Below are 16,577 nucleotides of genomic sequence, written 5' to 3' on the forward strand. Positions count from 1 at the left end.
AAAATTAAAATTAAAATTAAAATTAAAATTAAAATTAAAATTAAAATTAAAATTAAAATTAAAATTAAAATTAAAATTAAAATTAAAATTAAAATTAAAATTAAAATAGGTACAATAGGTACTTTAGACACAAAAAAAACGAAATTTTAAATGGAAACGAGTTTGAAAAATTCAAGTTGTCATTTTTAAAATGTAAACTTGCCCCATATGGGATACATAACTGTCATTTTCTTATCATTCTACGTCGTCGTGTTTTTACCAAAAATTGTGTTTTTTTTTGCAAAAATTTAATTTTTTTCGTAAATTTTGATATTTTTAAAAATGTCTTTTGTTCGTAATTTGCGACAATGTGTCGGAAAACTGCGACATCACTCCAAAATCTCACAAATTAAGGTAACCTTGAAGCTTTTTTTTTGCCAAGCAACAAGTTGTTCGTTCCACGTAACTAAAATTTTACATTTTTTTGTAGCGATTTCAATGCACAACATCGTCTATGAGCCAAAAATCCCTTCAAGATGACTCTCAATCGCCTGCCTTTCCGGGTTTCGCTGACGTTCAATACGTGTCACGTCCCACAATTGTGTTGCCCGAAGAATTTCAAAAAATTCCCATTTATCGGGTGATGAATCGCGATGGCGTGATCGAAGATTCGTCGCAAGACCCGAACTTGAGTCAGGAAATGGTGACAAAAATGTTCCGGGACATGGTTTTGCTCGACACGATGGACAAAATTTTGTACGAATCTCAGCGGCAAGGCAGAATTTCCTTCTACATGACGAATTTTGGCGAAGAAGCGGTGCAAATTGGGGGAGCAGCGGCACTTGACAACGAAGACATGATTTACGGGCAATATCGGGAGGCAGGAGTGCTTGTATGGCGCGGATTTACAATTTCCGAGTTTGTGAATCAATGTTTCGGCAATTCCGAAGACGAAGGCAAGGGGAAACAGATGCCCGTGCATTACGGAAGCAAACGTTTGAATTTTGTGACAATTTCGAGTCCATTGGGTACTCAAACGCCCCAAGCTGCGGGTGCTGCTTACGCTTTGAAGCTGAAAAAAGACAATAAACGATGCGTTGTCACGTACTTTGGCGAAGGAGCTTCGTCTGAAGGCGATGTTCATGCTGCTTTTAACTTTTCCGCGACACTCGGATGTCCCTTGATCCTATTTTGTCGCAATAATGGATACGCAATTTCGACCCCGGCTCATGAGCAGTACAAAGGAGATGGAATTGCATCACGAGGACATGGTTACGGCATTGCAGCGATGCGTGTTGATGGCACAGATATCTTTGCGGTGTACAATGCGATGAAGAAAGCGAAGGAATATGTCGTTAAAAATAACAAACCGATAATTTTTGAGACTTTGGCTTGTCGTATCGGACATCATTCGACGTCGGATGACAGCAGTGCGTATCGCAACATTGGAGATTTGGAAGTTTGGAACACGACGGAGCATCCGATCACGAAATTGAAGAATTATATGAAAGCTCGCGAATGGTGGAATGAGGAAGAAGAGAAGAATTTTGTCAAATCAGTGAGAAAACAAATTTTGTCGCAAGTTAATCAATCGGAGAAGATTTTGAAGCCGGATTGGAGAGAAATGTTCAATGATGTTTACCATGAAATGCCGAAACATTTGAAGTAAGTAAAATTTTTCTCGTAAAACTTATTATTATTTTTGAAAATTTAAAAAAAAATTAATTTGAAATTTAAAATTAAATTTTTAAAAAAATAATTATTAAATTAATTAATTAAATTAAAATTTTTAATTAATTTATTTAAGTTTTCAAGTCAACTTTTGGTATAAAGACTAAAATGAGAGTTTTTTTTTAATTTTTATAAATTAATTTATTTAATTCTTGTTTTTTTTTGCAAAATTTTAATTTGAAAAAAAGTTCTTAGAAAATATTAAAATAAAAAAAAATAGATTAAAAATATTTGGAATTTAAATTTTAATAATGAGAATTAAAATTTTTATTTTTAAAAATTAATTCGAATTCGATAAAAATATTTAAAATGTTTATTATTTTTAATAATTAAGAAATTTTCCAACCTTGTTATGAAGTAAAAAAAAAAAATTAATTTTTTTCAAGATTTTTTTGTATTTTTTTTTTTGTAAATATTTAAAATAATATTCTCAGAAATATTTTATTACTGAAAATATTTTTTAAAATTTTTTGATAATTTTTTTTTTTTTAATTTTAGATTTTTCTTAATTAATATTTAAAGAATTTAATTCAATTAATTATTTAATTAAGCAAATTGACTTTTTTCTCAATTTAAAAAAAATTTAAAAAAAAAATTAATATAAAAAAATAAATAATTGTGGGAAAACATTTAAGAATAAATTAAGAGCAACGAAATTAAATTAATTTAAGAAACGAAAATTTATACAAAATTTTATTTTCAGGGAACAAATGGATGAATTGGAACAACATATCAAGGAACACCCAAGCCACTATCCTCTCAAATCATTCAAGGGCTAAGCAAAATCCATCGTCGATGAGCTACAACTACCTGGTGTTTGCATTTATTAGCATTAAATTTTATTTTTTTACTACTGAAACAACGTCTTCCGCCATATTTTTATAAAATTTTGTTAAAAATGTGCCTTTAAATAAATATTTTTATCCCAATTCGCGGTGCTGTGACTAAAAACTTTAAATTTCTTGCTTTCAAACACTCGTTCATGTCCATAGTCAATTTATTTCATAATTTTTTCTGTTTAAAAAAAAAAGTTAGTAATACAAGAAGTAAATATAAAACTTTAAAATCTCTATAACCGATGGTACTCGGGCGGCGTATTCACATACTGCGACATGCTAAAAAGTGTCTGAGATTGTTTCACGAGGTATTTAAGGAAATCCTGGATGTGCACGAGCAACGCTTGAACCGATTTCTCGTCCAACGCCGTGAACGCCAACAAAGATCCGAGTTTTACGAAGAGTCGTAGCAAATGGAATGGACCGTAGATCTTCGCCATCGTCAAGTCGGGATGTTTTTTCAAAATTTCCGCATATTGGGGTCTTTCGAATTTATAAAGGAGCTGCGAGCCGAGCATCACATTGAAATACTCGATAATGCCTTGGGCGACGTCGTTAACTGCCGTTTCTTTGACCGTCGTGTTCGTTTTTGCGTTTTTCTTGAACAAAATGTAGCCGTCAACGATGTCTTGTACTGTTTTCTTCGCCGGCAACTCGCAGAGTTTGTGTTGATGCGTAATCGCATCCCAATCGTCAACGAGCCAAGACTTTAATTCCTCCGGGATTTTGATCTTTACTTCGACTTTTGACAGGAATTTTTCTTCCGACTCGACGGTATCCGCTTCGACGACGCGTTTTTTCGACGCAGGCTGTTCTGTCGGGATCGGTGTGCTCGGTTTTGAGGTTCGGGCACTGCTGCGACTCGTTGAGGGCGTTTCTTTTGCGTCTTTTTTGCTGCTGCCATCGTTAACTTCCTTTGACGGTGTCGATGCTCGTGAATCGCTCGAATCTTTGCTACTCGAATTCGCAGTTGCGGTTTCCTTCTTTTTGTTTGCTTGCTTCTTGTTTTTCGCAGCGATCGAATGTTGCTTGGAAATTTCCTTTTGTTTCGCGATATTGGCTTCGTTGTACTTGAGAACACGATTTTCCGGCACCCATTCGTCCCAATTTTTGTTCCAGCCTGCGTAATGGATGAGGTATTTGACTTGTTTCGAGTCCTTTGAAATCTGAGCTTTCAATGCTTTGGCTTCGTAGATGATGGGTCCGTGGAAACACAGGACTTTTTCACCTAAAAAATGATGAAATTTGAGATTTTTGATTAAATTTGTGTAAATTTATCATTGAAAAGGACTTACCTTCAGCAAATTTCAACTTTGGCGGCATCTTTTAAAGGGAAAATCGAGTTTTTTTCCTTGTTTTTCTTCTTTGTTGTGAATATCGAAGCGGTGCGTACGCTGAATTAGGGGAGGCAAGGGTTATTATCACTTTCATTCGTCCCAACTGACAAAATTCTTGAATTCGCGTAAAGGCAATTTCCAATTTTGAGACGAATGAAAGTGATACGCCAAAACAAAACAACAAGCGAATTTTGGGCATTATTAATTTTTGATGCAAAGCGAGGAAAAAGGAAAATTCCTGACTTAAAAGTGGTGCAAAGTGCGTGAGAACGATGAACGAAACGAAAAGCGTCAAAGTTGACAATTGGGGCGTGTTTTTCCTGCAAAAATTACAGAATTTCTTCAATCGTACGGACTACTGCGATCTCACGCTCCAATTTAATGATAATTCGCAGTTAAAAGTGCATCGTCTCGTCTTGAGCGCCTGCACGGACTACTTCAACTTGCTGGAGCAGCAATGCGAGATGATCGACGACATTTTAATCATGCCCGACGAGTTGCAAGCCGACGTTGTGCTGCCCATCGTCAATTTCATGTACACGGGAAGCCTCGAGTTTCAGTACAATATGTTCGACAAGTTGCTGAAAACAGCCAAAGACATGAATATGACGGTGCTGCTGAAGCTCCTTGAGGCACATCACTTGGCGACGCGCAACATTCGCAAACCCACGAATCCCGTTGTGCTGAATAAGCAGGCGCCACGTAACATTTCGACGACATCGGGTCTAAGTCGGGCCATTTCTGGTGTGCGACCTGTGCCAGGCAAGGGAAAAATCGTCTATAAACATCATCAAACGACAATTGCGCCAGTTGTGGGATCCAAAGCCTTGCCCGAACCTGTTCAGGTTATCGCGAAATACAGTTCGGCAATGTCGAATGTTCGAGGTCCGACGAGATTTGAGCTCGATGATCCGTCACTCGACACCTTTGAGGGGCAATTTGATGCAATTTCGTACGAAAGTAAGCCTCTGTTGACGGCGGAACAGATAAAACGCGAAGAAGAGTCATCAACGTTCGAACGTTTGAAGAAAGATGTGACAATAAAACGACCTCCGCCATCGTCGTTGACGTCGCCTCCCGCAAAGAAACCAAATTTGGAAGACGTCAAAGAACTTACGGAAAATATTCGGTTGCGGAAACAGCTGGCAAGTGAGGAAATGGAAGACGATGCCGACGAATATTTCGATGATACGCCATTTGACGATGACGATGACGAAGTACAGCCCGTAAATAAGGCATCGAGTGGCAAATCGTATGGAACAGCGACAAAAACAAGTCCGCGCACGACAATTTCCATCAAAGAGGACAACGGAAATATGAATCATGCGAAAATTATCAGCGAAGTACTCAAAAAGTATCCGCATTTGGTTAAAAATAACAAAAATATCAAACTCAAGATCATGCAAAAGGGAGGCGAAAGCACAATTGTTACTCAAAAAACACCTCCAACGGCAAAGGTGAGTTAAATTTTTCATTTTTTTGAGCAAAATAAAATTTTAGAAATTAAAAATCGAACAGGGCAAAATAAAAATATTTCATAATGTTGCCAAATTTTACCAAATTGATCGATTTTATGGTATTTTATCACTTTTTGCTATATTTTCATTCAAATTTTTTTTGAAAAATATTTCATTCAAAAAATTTTTTATACCTACGTGTTTTTAAATTAAATTAAATTAAATTTCATGAGAAAAAAATTTCTCATATTTAAAAAAAAAAATTAAATTTTAGACAGATTTTTTTTTTTTTTCCGAAAATAGGTAATTAAATTTTTTTTTTAATTTAAAAAAAAAATGTTTTTTTCTGATTTTGCTAAAAAAATTAATTTTGTGAAAAAATTCCTCACAATAAAAAAAAAAATAAAATATAAATCAAAAATTCAATTAAAAAATTTTTTTAATTTTGATTTTTTTTTTCCAAAATCCTATTTAAAAAATTTTATTTTGCTCCTCATTTTTTTTTCTAAAATTTTAACTTTATTTTTTAACTAAAATTTTTTTATTTTTTAATTAAAATTTTCTAAAAATTAAATTTTCCAACTTTTTTTTAGGTTTATCCCACAAAAATCACAGCAGCAAATCAACAAGCAGCAAAAGCAATTCAAAAAATCTCGCCTCAAGTAAAAGTTGAGCAAAAGCCAGCAGCAGCAGCAACGCCTACCGCAGCACCAACCGCCAACAAGCCTCGTCGTATCGACGCGAAAACAATGCACGAACTCATCGCAAAAGGCGCCGAAAACACGACAGGCCCGTGGCTTTGTCTCCGTTGCGGCATCGATGGGCGCCCAATTAGCATTCCGTCGTACAAAGGCTTCCGTCGTCACCTGATTGCCGTGCACAAGGAACGCATCGACCCGAAACTCTGCGAAGAATGTGGCTACAAGTCAACCAGCAAGAACGACTTGCATTACCATCTCTTCCAAAAACATGACGTTGCACCGCCGAAAGAAGTTCGTTTTCCGAAATGCGCTGAATGTGGGCATCTTGCCGCTACGCCCGCCCAGCTGCAGAAACACACACAAGAGGAACATCCGAAAGTTGAGACGCCCGGCGTAAAGACGATTCAACAATGTTGCTATTGCGAGAAAGTTTTCATCAAGGAATCCACGTTAATGGGTCACATTAAGCAGTATCATCGCGAAGAAGCGTTGGAGGACAGCGTACTCGAAGATGACGAGTATATTCCGAATAATCCGACAACGGATGCGAAACAGATTAAAGTGTTGTCGAGCGTGAGTTTACCGTCGAATAAGAGCTTACAATTCGTTTTGGACTCGACAACGGGACAACAAGTCACCCAAATTGGCGGAAAATCGTCTCAAACGTTAAAACTCGAGCCCAGTTCTGAAGCTGATGCACTTAGTAAAGTCGCTTCTGGTATCGCGACAAGCTTGCAACTTGTCGGAACTGCCGATATGGGACTCGATGATCAATTCCAGCAAGCACAATTCACGGGAGACAACATAAATCTCGGAGGCGAAACGAAAATTCTCACGGAAGACGGGCAAGAATTGCAACTCACGCAATCGCAACGCGATGAAATCATCTCCCAACTGCAAAGTGGCGAAGGAAACAACGTCATAATGATTTTAAATCAAGAATCTTACGATACGCAAGTACCCACAGTGGTTTCGGGCACAGATAACAACCTTGTCGTCTTCGGCGAATCCACAGATGCGACATTTGTACCATCACAAGCAGTCCAAATCCAACCACGAACCATCGTGAAAGACGAACCAATCATCGTCAACATGCAAGAAGCGGAAGAAAAGTCCGAAAATGTCGCCGAAACGCACGAAAGCATACAAAAAGAAGTCGACGCATCAGCTCCGGCAACAGAAAAAACCTCCACAGAATCCAGCGCAAGCACATTAGAGACACAAAAACCCGCAGAAACCGAAGTTAAAGACGCCCAAATCGAAGATGAGCTTGAAAAATTGGGCGCTGCAACTGTTGTCACGGAAAATGATCTCTTGGATAAATCCGACGAGGATTTGCTCAACCCGAAAAATGCCGATGCCGAGGAAAAAGCAAAACAAAATCTCATTTCGACGTTGCAGGGGGATTGGACAGAGGAATCTGAAGATGAAAGTAGCTTCCATAAAACGGAAGAAGCGGAAAAGAAAGCTGATGAGAAGCCATCTTCGCCAGTTTTGGAACCTGCTCTCTTTGAAGACCTCGAGAAAAAGGTAGAAGAACATGAAACGGAGACAGCTGCGAAAATCGCCGATGCCGTAGATGACTTGTTGCAAGAACTCGATGGAAATTTCGTGGATGATGTTGAAAAGGAGAAGTCAACCACGGAAAATGACGGGGAAAAAGCAAAGGAAGAAAAGTCAGAAGTAGCAGAAAATAAAGAATTGAGTAAATTAATGGATGATTGGGATGATGAGGATCTATAAAAGGTATGAAAATTTTGAAAAATTAAAAAAAAATAATTTTTTAAATTAAAATTAAAAATTTGATAAAAAATTAAATTTAATTTTAAAATAAATTTTAAATAAATTTAATTTTTAAAAATTATTTTTTTAATTTTTTAATAATTTTATGAAATAACTTTAATTCAAAAAAAATTATTTTATTTTCTAAATAATGTTTTAAAAATTAATTTAATTTTTACTGTAATTTTAATTAATTTTTTTTTAAATTAAATTTAATTTTTATTATTTTTTTTTCAAATTAAAAATTAATTTTTTTAAATTAAAAATTATTTTTTAAAAAATCGATTAAAATTCAATTAATTTAATTTTAATTTTTAATTATTTTTTAAAAATTTATTTTAATTTTCAATTTGATTTTTTTATTTAAATTTTTATTAATTTTTTAAAAATTATTTATTTTTTAGGTACTCTTGAAGTTTAACTGATCTATAGGAAAAATCCAATTTCTGCACATTTCCTTTACCTATTTAGTTTTAAAGGTATCAAAATTACCTTTCCTTGTAAGATATTTTAATTTTTTTCATAATTTTAATTTTCACTTTTTAAGAAATTATTTCTAACGAAAAAAAAAACAATCAAACCTGAACTTGCGTTTAATTTTTTTTAGAAATTATAGGCAAGCAGTATAATAGTAAAATATTAGATATATATATGACTCCTATATATGAAGAAAATTAACGAAATTTAAGCTGAGAGATTTATTTGAGTTTAGCATAATAATTAATTTTAAGCAAAAAAGCATGTATTTGTCCTCAATATATAAATAATTAAAAAAAATATAAAAAAATAGTTGTACTATCATCAATCATTTATAATATATTTTAATTTTTATCACACACTATAAATAATTAAATTGACTAAAAAAGAAGAAGGTTTAAGTTTATAGCGGAGACGAAATAAAACTTATCATAGAAATTGTGTCGTTTTTTATTTTTTTAATAAAATTTCTAATGTTGTGATATTCCCGTTTCTTCCCATGGTCTCGGTATCCGCTTTGGCTCCCAATTGTCAATGTCGATTTTCTTGACTTCCTCGTAAACTTCTTCCAGCGTTGCTTCTTTATTCATTTTTATGCCTGTTTCTTTCTCGAGCTCCTCTCGTGTTATGGATTTTTTCTTCGAAAATGTGTATCGCAGTTGTGAAAACTCCCTCAGGTAGAATGAGCCGCCGACGACAAATATGACAAACGGTAGTCCGTATCTGACCGTGTGATGCTTTGAATATTTCTTTAAAGTTTCCATTGAAGATTTTCGTGTGTTTTGATTGTTATGTGAGGGTCAGAGATGGAATGATGAGGGGCTCGAATTTGTAATTTTTTATTACTCCTCACGTGATAAGGCAAGTCAATTTTGAAAAATGTTTCAAATATTTTATTTTTTTTCTAAAATTTATTCTAAATTTTCTAAAATTTTTAAAAATTAAAAAAAAATAATAAATAAAAAATTAAATTAAATTAAATTTTAATTTATAAATTATTAATTAATTAAATTAATTCATTGCATTAAAATAAAAAAAAAATAAAATAAATTTTAATCAAAAAAAAAATAATTAAATTAAATTTTAAGTAGGTAATTAAATTAAATTATTAAATTGAATAATTTTAAAAAAATTTTTTCAAAATTATTCCCAAAATTAAAAAAAAGTGAAACATTTTCCGCTATTGTACTCGCCTCTTTTTGAATTGAATTAGCAAACAACATAATAATTGGCTGCGAATTTTGGAATCGCTTGCATATTTTTTGATATTTCTCAATTAAACACGAACAATCTTGCTCCAAAAATATCGTATGTAGCTGAAACGAGTGTTGCTTAATCGAAACAGGTAATTTTTCGCCCCGAAATTCCTATAAAATTGGGAGAAATTTACAAATTTTCCCAAATGTCGAGATCCGTGAGTAAATAATCCGCAAAAACACCTTCGTTACATGATGTCGCAATATTTTTGTCATTAAAAAGCGATTCAAAGTCAATAAAGTTGCAATTACAGACGAACTTTTACATTTGCCGGTCGAAATTTGCTCATGTCTCGCTTTGGTTGATTGCAGTGTCGAATGTTCTTCATCGCTGTACGATATGTTTACTTTGATTTTTTTCTCTTTGCAACTTTAAAAAAAAATAAGATGAAGAATGGTTGACCTATTTTTCAATGTTTCTTGTTTATTTTGGTGAAATTTTTATTTTTTTTTCAGGTTTTAGGATTTTACTTTGATGTAGCGCGCAGCGGAGTCGATCACATGTGTTGTTCGGGAAAACATTTGGAAAAAAGAGAAAAAGTAGAAGGATGTCAGTGAAAATACAGTTTGAAATTGGGCATCAGGCAAGTCTCATACGGGATCCCGTTGGACCATTTACGCACAATTGGGAGTTATTTGTGCGTGGCGTCGATGGAAATGACATTAGTTCGTACGTCGATAAAGTGGTTTTCCACTTGCACGAGTCCTTTACGAAGCCAAAAAGAGGTTTTTATTAAAAAAATGTCCTTTTAACGAAGAAATTTTAACTTTTTCGATTGTTTTTTAGTCATTAAAGAACCACCGTACATCGTCAAAGAGGCGGGATATGCAGCATTTGAGATGCCAATTACCATTTACTTCAAGGGGAAGACGGAGGATCCAAAAAAGGCCGAATTCAAGTACGATTTGGATCTGCAGCCATACAAAGTGCAAAAGGAAGAATATGTTTTCCACAATCCAAGTGAGGATTTTCGACGGCGTTTGTTGAAGGGAGGCGCAAAGTCATCCAGCAACAGTAGCGATGCGAAAAAACACAAGCACAAGGACGAGCCAAAGGTGAATAATACGTTCAAGACACTTTTTGGCACGCCCATCACGAAAACGTCGACAAAAGTGTCGCCAGACCCGAAATCGCAGATGCAGCAACAACAACAAAACAAAATTTCACCAAATAGCGTCAAGTCGAGTAAGAGCGACAAGTCGGAAAAGGTCTCCAGTTCCTCCAGTAGTAATAAGGAAAAGTCCGAAAAGTCGGAAAGTAAGCACAAGAGCAAACATCATTCGCCGAGCAGGGAACGTACGGCGGAAAATAAGGACTCGCGAAGCAGTAGGGACGACGGCACGAGTCGACACGAGAAGAAAAAGGACAAAAGTCATTCGAAAAGTAGCAGTAAGTCAAAGACGAAAGACAAAGCACGCAGTCCGAGCCCCAAAAGACCGAATAGCCCGCCGCCACAGATCAAGAAGCCCCCCGAACCACCTGTTGCCGTACCGAATGTCGACAAAAACTCGAGTTCCAGCAGCAAGAAGAGCAGTAAAAAGGACAAAAAGAGCTCCGATCGCGACAAAAAAGATGCCAAAAGTGGCAGTAACGACAAAAAATCCGAACATCCCAAGTCGAACAAGGAAAAGGAGATGAAAGTTTCGAATAACAGTACCAAAGATGTACTTCAGGAGAAGCCAAAACACGAAAACATGAAGATAATGGAGCATTCGCCTGCGACACCCGTGAACAATGATGTCAATAAGCGATCCGAGAAGGGCAGCGGAGACAGCGAACGGAAACACAAACACAAAAAGAAGGAAAAATCCAAAGATCACGATCGTGAAAAGGATTTGTCGTCATCTAAGGAGAAAAAATCATCCGCAAAAAATGTCAAAGTGAAAGATGACACGAGTCACGCTACGACGCCGTCTCCTGCGAAGCAACAAAAACGCCCCGACTCACGAAAAATGCAACAGCAGCAACAACAATCCCACAATGAAAATACTCTTCAGTCCTCGGCAGCGCAGAAAATGTCACGTGCCCCCATAAATCACGATACAAGTGACTCGGATGCCGACAGCAATGCCAACAGCTCGTCAAAAGCTGATTCCGATAACAGTCCGGATCGTCGTTCCATCAAACGAGAAGACAGTTCGCCATCGCCTCCGCCAATTATCCCAACTCCTCCAGCGCCCGAGCGGCAATCGAAACGCGACAAGCCCGTAAAAGAGGAGAAAAAACGCAAAAGACGCTCGAAAAACGACTCGTCGGATCACAGTCCATCGCCATCTCTCATGGAACCGCCGCAACAAAAATCGCGCAAAGATGTCGACATGCTGAAAAATGGCGAACCTTTTGGCACGACACCCAATAATTACGACACGAAATTCGTTTCGCCGTCAGATGAGCGTGCCACGAACGACTACATGACGGAACTCAAGGACTTGCAACATAAAATCATGACGTTGCAGGATAATAACTACTTGCAACAAGTGGTTGAGATGATCGCAGCAACGGGACAGTACGAGATTACGAGTAAAACATTCGATTTTGATTTGTGTGCCCTCGAACCGGGACTCATAAAGCGATTGCAGGATTTCTTCGGGGCGACGTCGTGCTCGTGACGCGACATGATGATGATGATGAGCGATAACGAGGAAGATGATTAGAATTTTATGAGATCTTTATTAGTTGAATTCGTTTATTTTGTAGAAATTTTTAAGTTTTTTTTTCGCATAATTAGAGATTTAAAAGGAGATTTGTAAATATTTTTTTTTTGAGATAAGTTTTTCAAACATTTATTTATAATTCTATTTAAAACACGAAAAAAAACGGAGATGAACAAATTTCCATTAAAAATTTGTATCAAGTGCAAAAATAGTGTTCCTTCAACAATCAACTATTCGACGAAAATTTTACGTAAAAATCGTATAAACACAAAGATAGACTTTTAAGACTAAAACAGGAATAATTTTTTTGAAGGGAATAAAAATTAAATTTAGTACTTTGGTCATTTAGAGATGAAATAATAAACAAAAAATTGACTGAAAAAATAAGAAACGTACGTCTCCATTGAAAATTTTTATATTTTTTGTCATTTTCTACACTCTATCTATCTCTCATTCTGTGTATTTATAAATAAATTTCTATGAAAAAAAATGGAAATGTAACCTAAAATGTATAAGGGATCAAAGAATTTATCATTGAAGAAATGATAAACGAAAAAAATAGTCACTTTAGCAATGTAAGAAATTATACACAGAAACATATGAAAATAAAAATACATAAATTAATAGCAAATAATAAAATAAATAAATATTTCAAGAAAAAAATAACTCGGAGAAAAGTCACTCTTGAAAACCAATGTAAACTTATGATTCCATAAAGGTCCTTTTTCTAAAGCAGTAAAATTTTAAGAAAAAAAATAATATTACCTGATACCATTAGACTTTAAAAAAATAACGTATTTAACAAGAAAATAATAAGTTTAATAAATATTTAATTAAAATTAAGAAATGCTGGGACAGGTGTGTATAAGTGTTTTCTCATGAAAATATCGTTTATAAATAAATATTAAAGAAAAAATAAATTAATATAAAATATTTAATAAAAATAAAAATGAAAAAAATTTAATAAAAGTTTTTATAAAAAATTGAAATAAGAATTGAAAAAACTTTTAAGCCAAAATTTTAAGTCAAAGGAAAAATTTTTTTCAGTTTCAATTTTTTTGCAGTTTTGAGTTATAAAATCATTAAAAATGATAAATTAGAGCTCTCTGATAAATTTTTATCCGTTTGGAGCAAGATTTGACAAAAATGGCTTTGACACAGTTTTTCTCTTGATTTGGTTTTCAAAACAAAACTATGTCAAAGAAAAATTTTTTTTTTCAGTTTCAATTTTTTGGCAGTTTTGAGTTATAAAATGATTAAAAATGATAAATTAGAGCCCTCTGACAAATTTTTATCCGTTTGGAGCAAGATTTGACAAAAATGGCTTTGACACAGTTTTTGACACAGTTTTTCTCTTGATTTAGTTTTCAAATCAAAACTATGTCAAAGAAAAAATTTTTTTTTCAGTTTAAATTTTTTGGCAGTTTTGAGTTATAAAACGATTAAAAATGATAAATTAGAGCCCTCTGACAAATTTTTATCCATTTGGAGCAAGATTTGACAAAAATTGCTTTGACACAGTTTTTGACACAGTTTTTTTGCTCTTCATTTAGTTTTTAAAACAAAACTATGTCAAAGAAAAAAAAAATTTTCAGTTTCAATTTTTTGGCAGTTTTGAGTTATAAAACGATTAAAAATGATAAATTAGAGCCCTCTAACAAATTTTTATACATTTGGAGCAAGATTTGACAAAAATTGCTTTGACACTGTTTTTGACATTTTTTTTGCTTCTTGATTTAGTTTTTAAAACAAAACTATGTCAAAGAAAAAATTTTTTTTCAGTTTCAATTTTTTGGCAGTTTTGTGTTGAAAAATGTTTAAAAATGATAAATTAGAGCTCTGATAAATTTTTATCCATTTGGAGCAAGATTTGACAAAAATTGCTTTGACAATTTAGTTTTTTAAACAAAAAATTGAAAAATGTTTAAAAATGATAAATTAGAGCCCTCTGAAAATTTTTATCCATTTGGAGCAAGATGATTTTTTTTCAGTTTCAATTTTTTGGCAGTTTTGAGTTGAAAAATGTTTAAAAATGATAAATTAGAGCCCTCTGATAAATTTTTATCCATTTGGAGCAAGATTTGACAAAAATTGCTTTGACAGTTTTTTTTGCTCTTGATTTAGTTTTTTAAACAAAACTATGTCAAACGAAAAATTTTTTTTCAGTGTTTTAAGTTTTATTCCCTCTGATAAATTTTTATCCATCAAAAATTGTTTATTTAGTTTTCAAAACAAATTTGCAAAGAAATTTTTTTTTCAATTTTTTGGCAGTTTTGAGTTATAAAATAAAAAAATCATTCATCAAATTAAACTAAGAGCATCATCGCATTTTATCAACAAGCTTCAAATTTATTGAGCTCCAATCTGCGTAAATTTAGGAAAATCTCACTAAATGTCAAACTCCAACTGCGCTATTGACTAATTAAGGTTGACATAAAGTACGACAAGGCATTATTAGCTTGTAATTAAACACCTTTTAAGGCAATAATCGCTGTGATGCATAAAAATCTGGATCAAAATTTATCACAAAATGCACTTAAAATTCAACATTTATCGTGTCCATAACTCAAAACAACACACGCTGATTCCTATCGCACCGCAATTATGCATAAAAAAATCATAAATCATGAACTTAAATAATTTTACACAAAACATATTTCACACGCGAAACTGCAAACAACTGACCTTCAGAAGTGTCAATCGATTTTAATCAACTTTAATCTAAATTGCGAGAGAGACAGTAGTTCGCCATATTAAGATTTGATCGTTTTAGCAAAAAAATAAAAAAATGATGATCGAGAGATAAAAAATATGCCGTTACAAGTGATTTGTCATAAAAAGGGACTGTTTGATGGTCAATTTGATAGGAATCTGCTCATGAATGAATTGACAACAAACATTAATAGCAAAAAAATATTAAAAGTAGTTACATGTGTTTACATGCATTTTTTGTTATTTAATATTTTGTTTAATTATATGACCATGTGGCGTTCAAAAGATTCCTTATATGGAATGATTTTTTATATTCAATAACAGTTGACGATGTTTTTTTTTTGTAAATTTATTTAATTTCATTGAGATATAAAAATCAGCTGTGACGTCCCGTCATGTTGACTTTTATGTTTATTAATTATATTTTTAAAAAAATGTGAAATTAAATATTTTTCTTTAACTGAATTTCAATCTTTTAAAAAATTTAACGCAATTGGAGAAATTAATTAAAGAAAAAATTATTTTATTTATTTTTGTATTTAAAAATTATTAAAAATTATTATTTAAAATTATTTAAATAAAATAAAAAAAAATATAAAAAAATATTTAGGTAAATAATATTTTTTTTTTTGAATTAAAAACTCGATAAAAAAATAAAATCAAAAATATTAATAAAGAAGAATAAATATTTTTTTACATTTAAAATATTTGAAACTTTAAAAATACCTAAATTTAAATTCAAAAAAATAAAATACTTAAGAAATAAAATTTAAAATTAAAAAAAACATTACCTAAATATTTTTTTTCGAAAGTAAAAAATTTAAAAATATTTAAAATAAAATTACTTTTGAACTAAAAACTCAAATAAAATAAAATAAAAAACAAAATAAAAAAAATATTAAAAACTTTAATAATAAATATTTTATCAATTTTTTTTTTTAATTATTGAAAAATGATTAATTTGCATTAAAGCAAGATGCCAAATAATCCTTGAATTATTTTTTTTATTATTCAAAAGAAATAAAAAAAATTCAAGAGCACCATCGTGAAATCGCACATTTGTTACAGTTTCCATATAACTGAGGATTATTTCTTTCCTAATTCCCCATCATAAAATTCACAGCTCAATTTCAAGTGAGATTCTCACATGCATAAGTCAAGGTAATCACGACTTATGAACATTTACGGCGAAAAATGAATTAACAACAAAACTTGACTTGACTCACATGGCTATTTTTAGCATATTTTTTATGATTTTCGTGTCGGTTCAGGGAACAACAAGGCGCCATTCGAGCTAATTTGTATGCAAAACGCGTCAAAGGGATTTATTGATTGGTGTTGATTGACATATTATGACTACTTTTTTTTTATCAATCGACTTAATATGACAGCTGAACTAATCGAGCGGTGTGAAATTAATTTTTTTTCGGACATTCCGATGGAGACGAATGGTTGTCCAGCGAAAAAAAAATATTAATATGCAAGTGAGATAGGTCATGTCCGTCAAAGAAAACGACCCGCGGTGTACTTTTAATCACTTTACCAAAAACGAAGTCGCGTTACCGACAAACTATTGCCAAAAATGGCGTTAAAAGACGCGAAATTATTTATCGTTCTTTTCATTAACGACCTAGGTCGATCATTAAAAATAATA

The 16,577-nt window shown here is 32.9% G+C and overlaps 4 protein-coding genes across 4 annotated transcripts; 3 read left to right on the forward strand and 1 right to left on the reverse strand.

Annotated features, from left to right (window-relative positions):
* The first annotated feature begins 215 nt into the window (after positions 1-215).
* LOC134827930 (2-oxoisovalerate dehydrogenase subunit alpha, mitochondrial) lies at positions 216-2,639 on the forward strand. Its single transcript, XM_063840837.1, has 3 exons — positions 216-393; positions 470-1,644; positions 2,414-2,639. The coding sequence occupies exons 1-3, from the start codon at positions 322-324 to the stop codon at positions 2,487-2,489; spliced, it is 1,323 nt and encodes a 440-aa protein (XP_063696907.1). The 5' UTR covers positions 216-321; the 3' UTR covers positions 2,490-2,639.
* A 50-nt stretch (positions 2,640-2,689) lies between these two features.
* On the reverse strand, positions 2,690-3,951 carry LOC134827938 (mortality factor 4-like protein 1). Its single transcript, XM_063840849.1, has 2 exons — positions 3,842-3,951; positions 2,690-3,774 (listed from the first exon to the last, which is right to left on the reverse strand). Exons 1-2 carry the CDS (start codon positions 3,867-3,869, stop codon positions 2,780-2,782), a joined length of 1,023 nt encoding a protein of 340 aa, XP_063696919.1. The 5' UTR covers positions 3,870-3,951; the 3' UTR covers positions 2,690-2,779.
* Positions 3,952-4,055: 104 nt separating this feature from the next.
* LOC134827063 (centrosome-associated zinc finger protein Cp190) lies at positions 4,056-8,686 on the forward strand. Its single transcript, XM_063839595.1, has 3 exons — positions 4,056-5,340; positions 5,934-7,787; positions 8,228-8,686. The coding sequence occupies exons 1-2, from the start codon at positions 4,156-4,158 to the stop codon at positions 7,782-7,784; spliced, it is 3,036 nt and encodes a 1,011-aa protein (XP_063695665.1). The 5' UTR covers positions 4,056-4,155; the 3' UTR covers positions 7,785-7,787; positions 8,228-8,686.
* Positions 8,687-9,522: 836 nt separating this feature from the next.
* LOC134837054 (protein AF-9) lies at positions 9,523-12,530 on the forward strand. The gene is made up of 3 exons (XM_063852367.1): positions 9,523-9,645; positions 10,013-10,282; positions 10,344-12,530. The coding sequence occupies exons 2-3, from the start codon at positions 10,105-10,107 to the stop codon at positions 12,164-12,166; spliced, it is 2,001 nt and encodes a 666-aa protein (XP_063708437.1). The 5' UTR covers positions 9,523-9,645; positions 10,013-10,104; the 3' UTR covers positions 12,167-12,530.
* Positions 12,531-16,577: the final 4,047 nt, after the last annotated feature.

The sequence above is a fragment of the Culicoides brevitarsis genome, chromosome 1, assembly GCF_036172545.1.
Source record: "Culicoides brevitarsis isolate CSIRO-B50_1 chromosome 1, AGI_CSIRO_Cbre_v1, whole genome shotgun sequence".
NCBI lineage: Eukaryota > Metazoa > Arthropoda > Insecta > Diptera > Ceratopogonidae > Culicoides > Culicoides brevitarsis.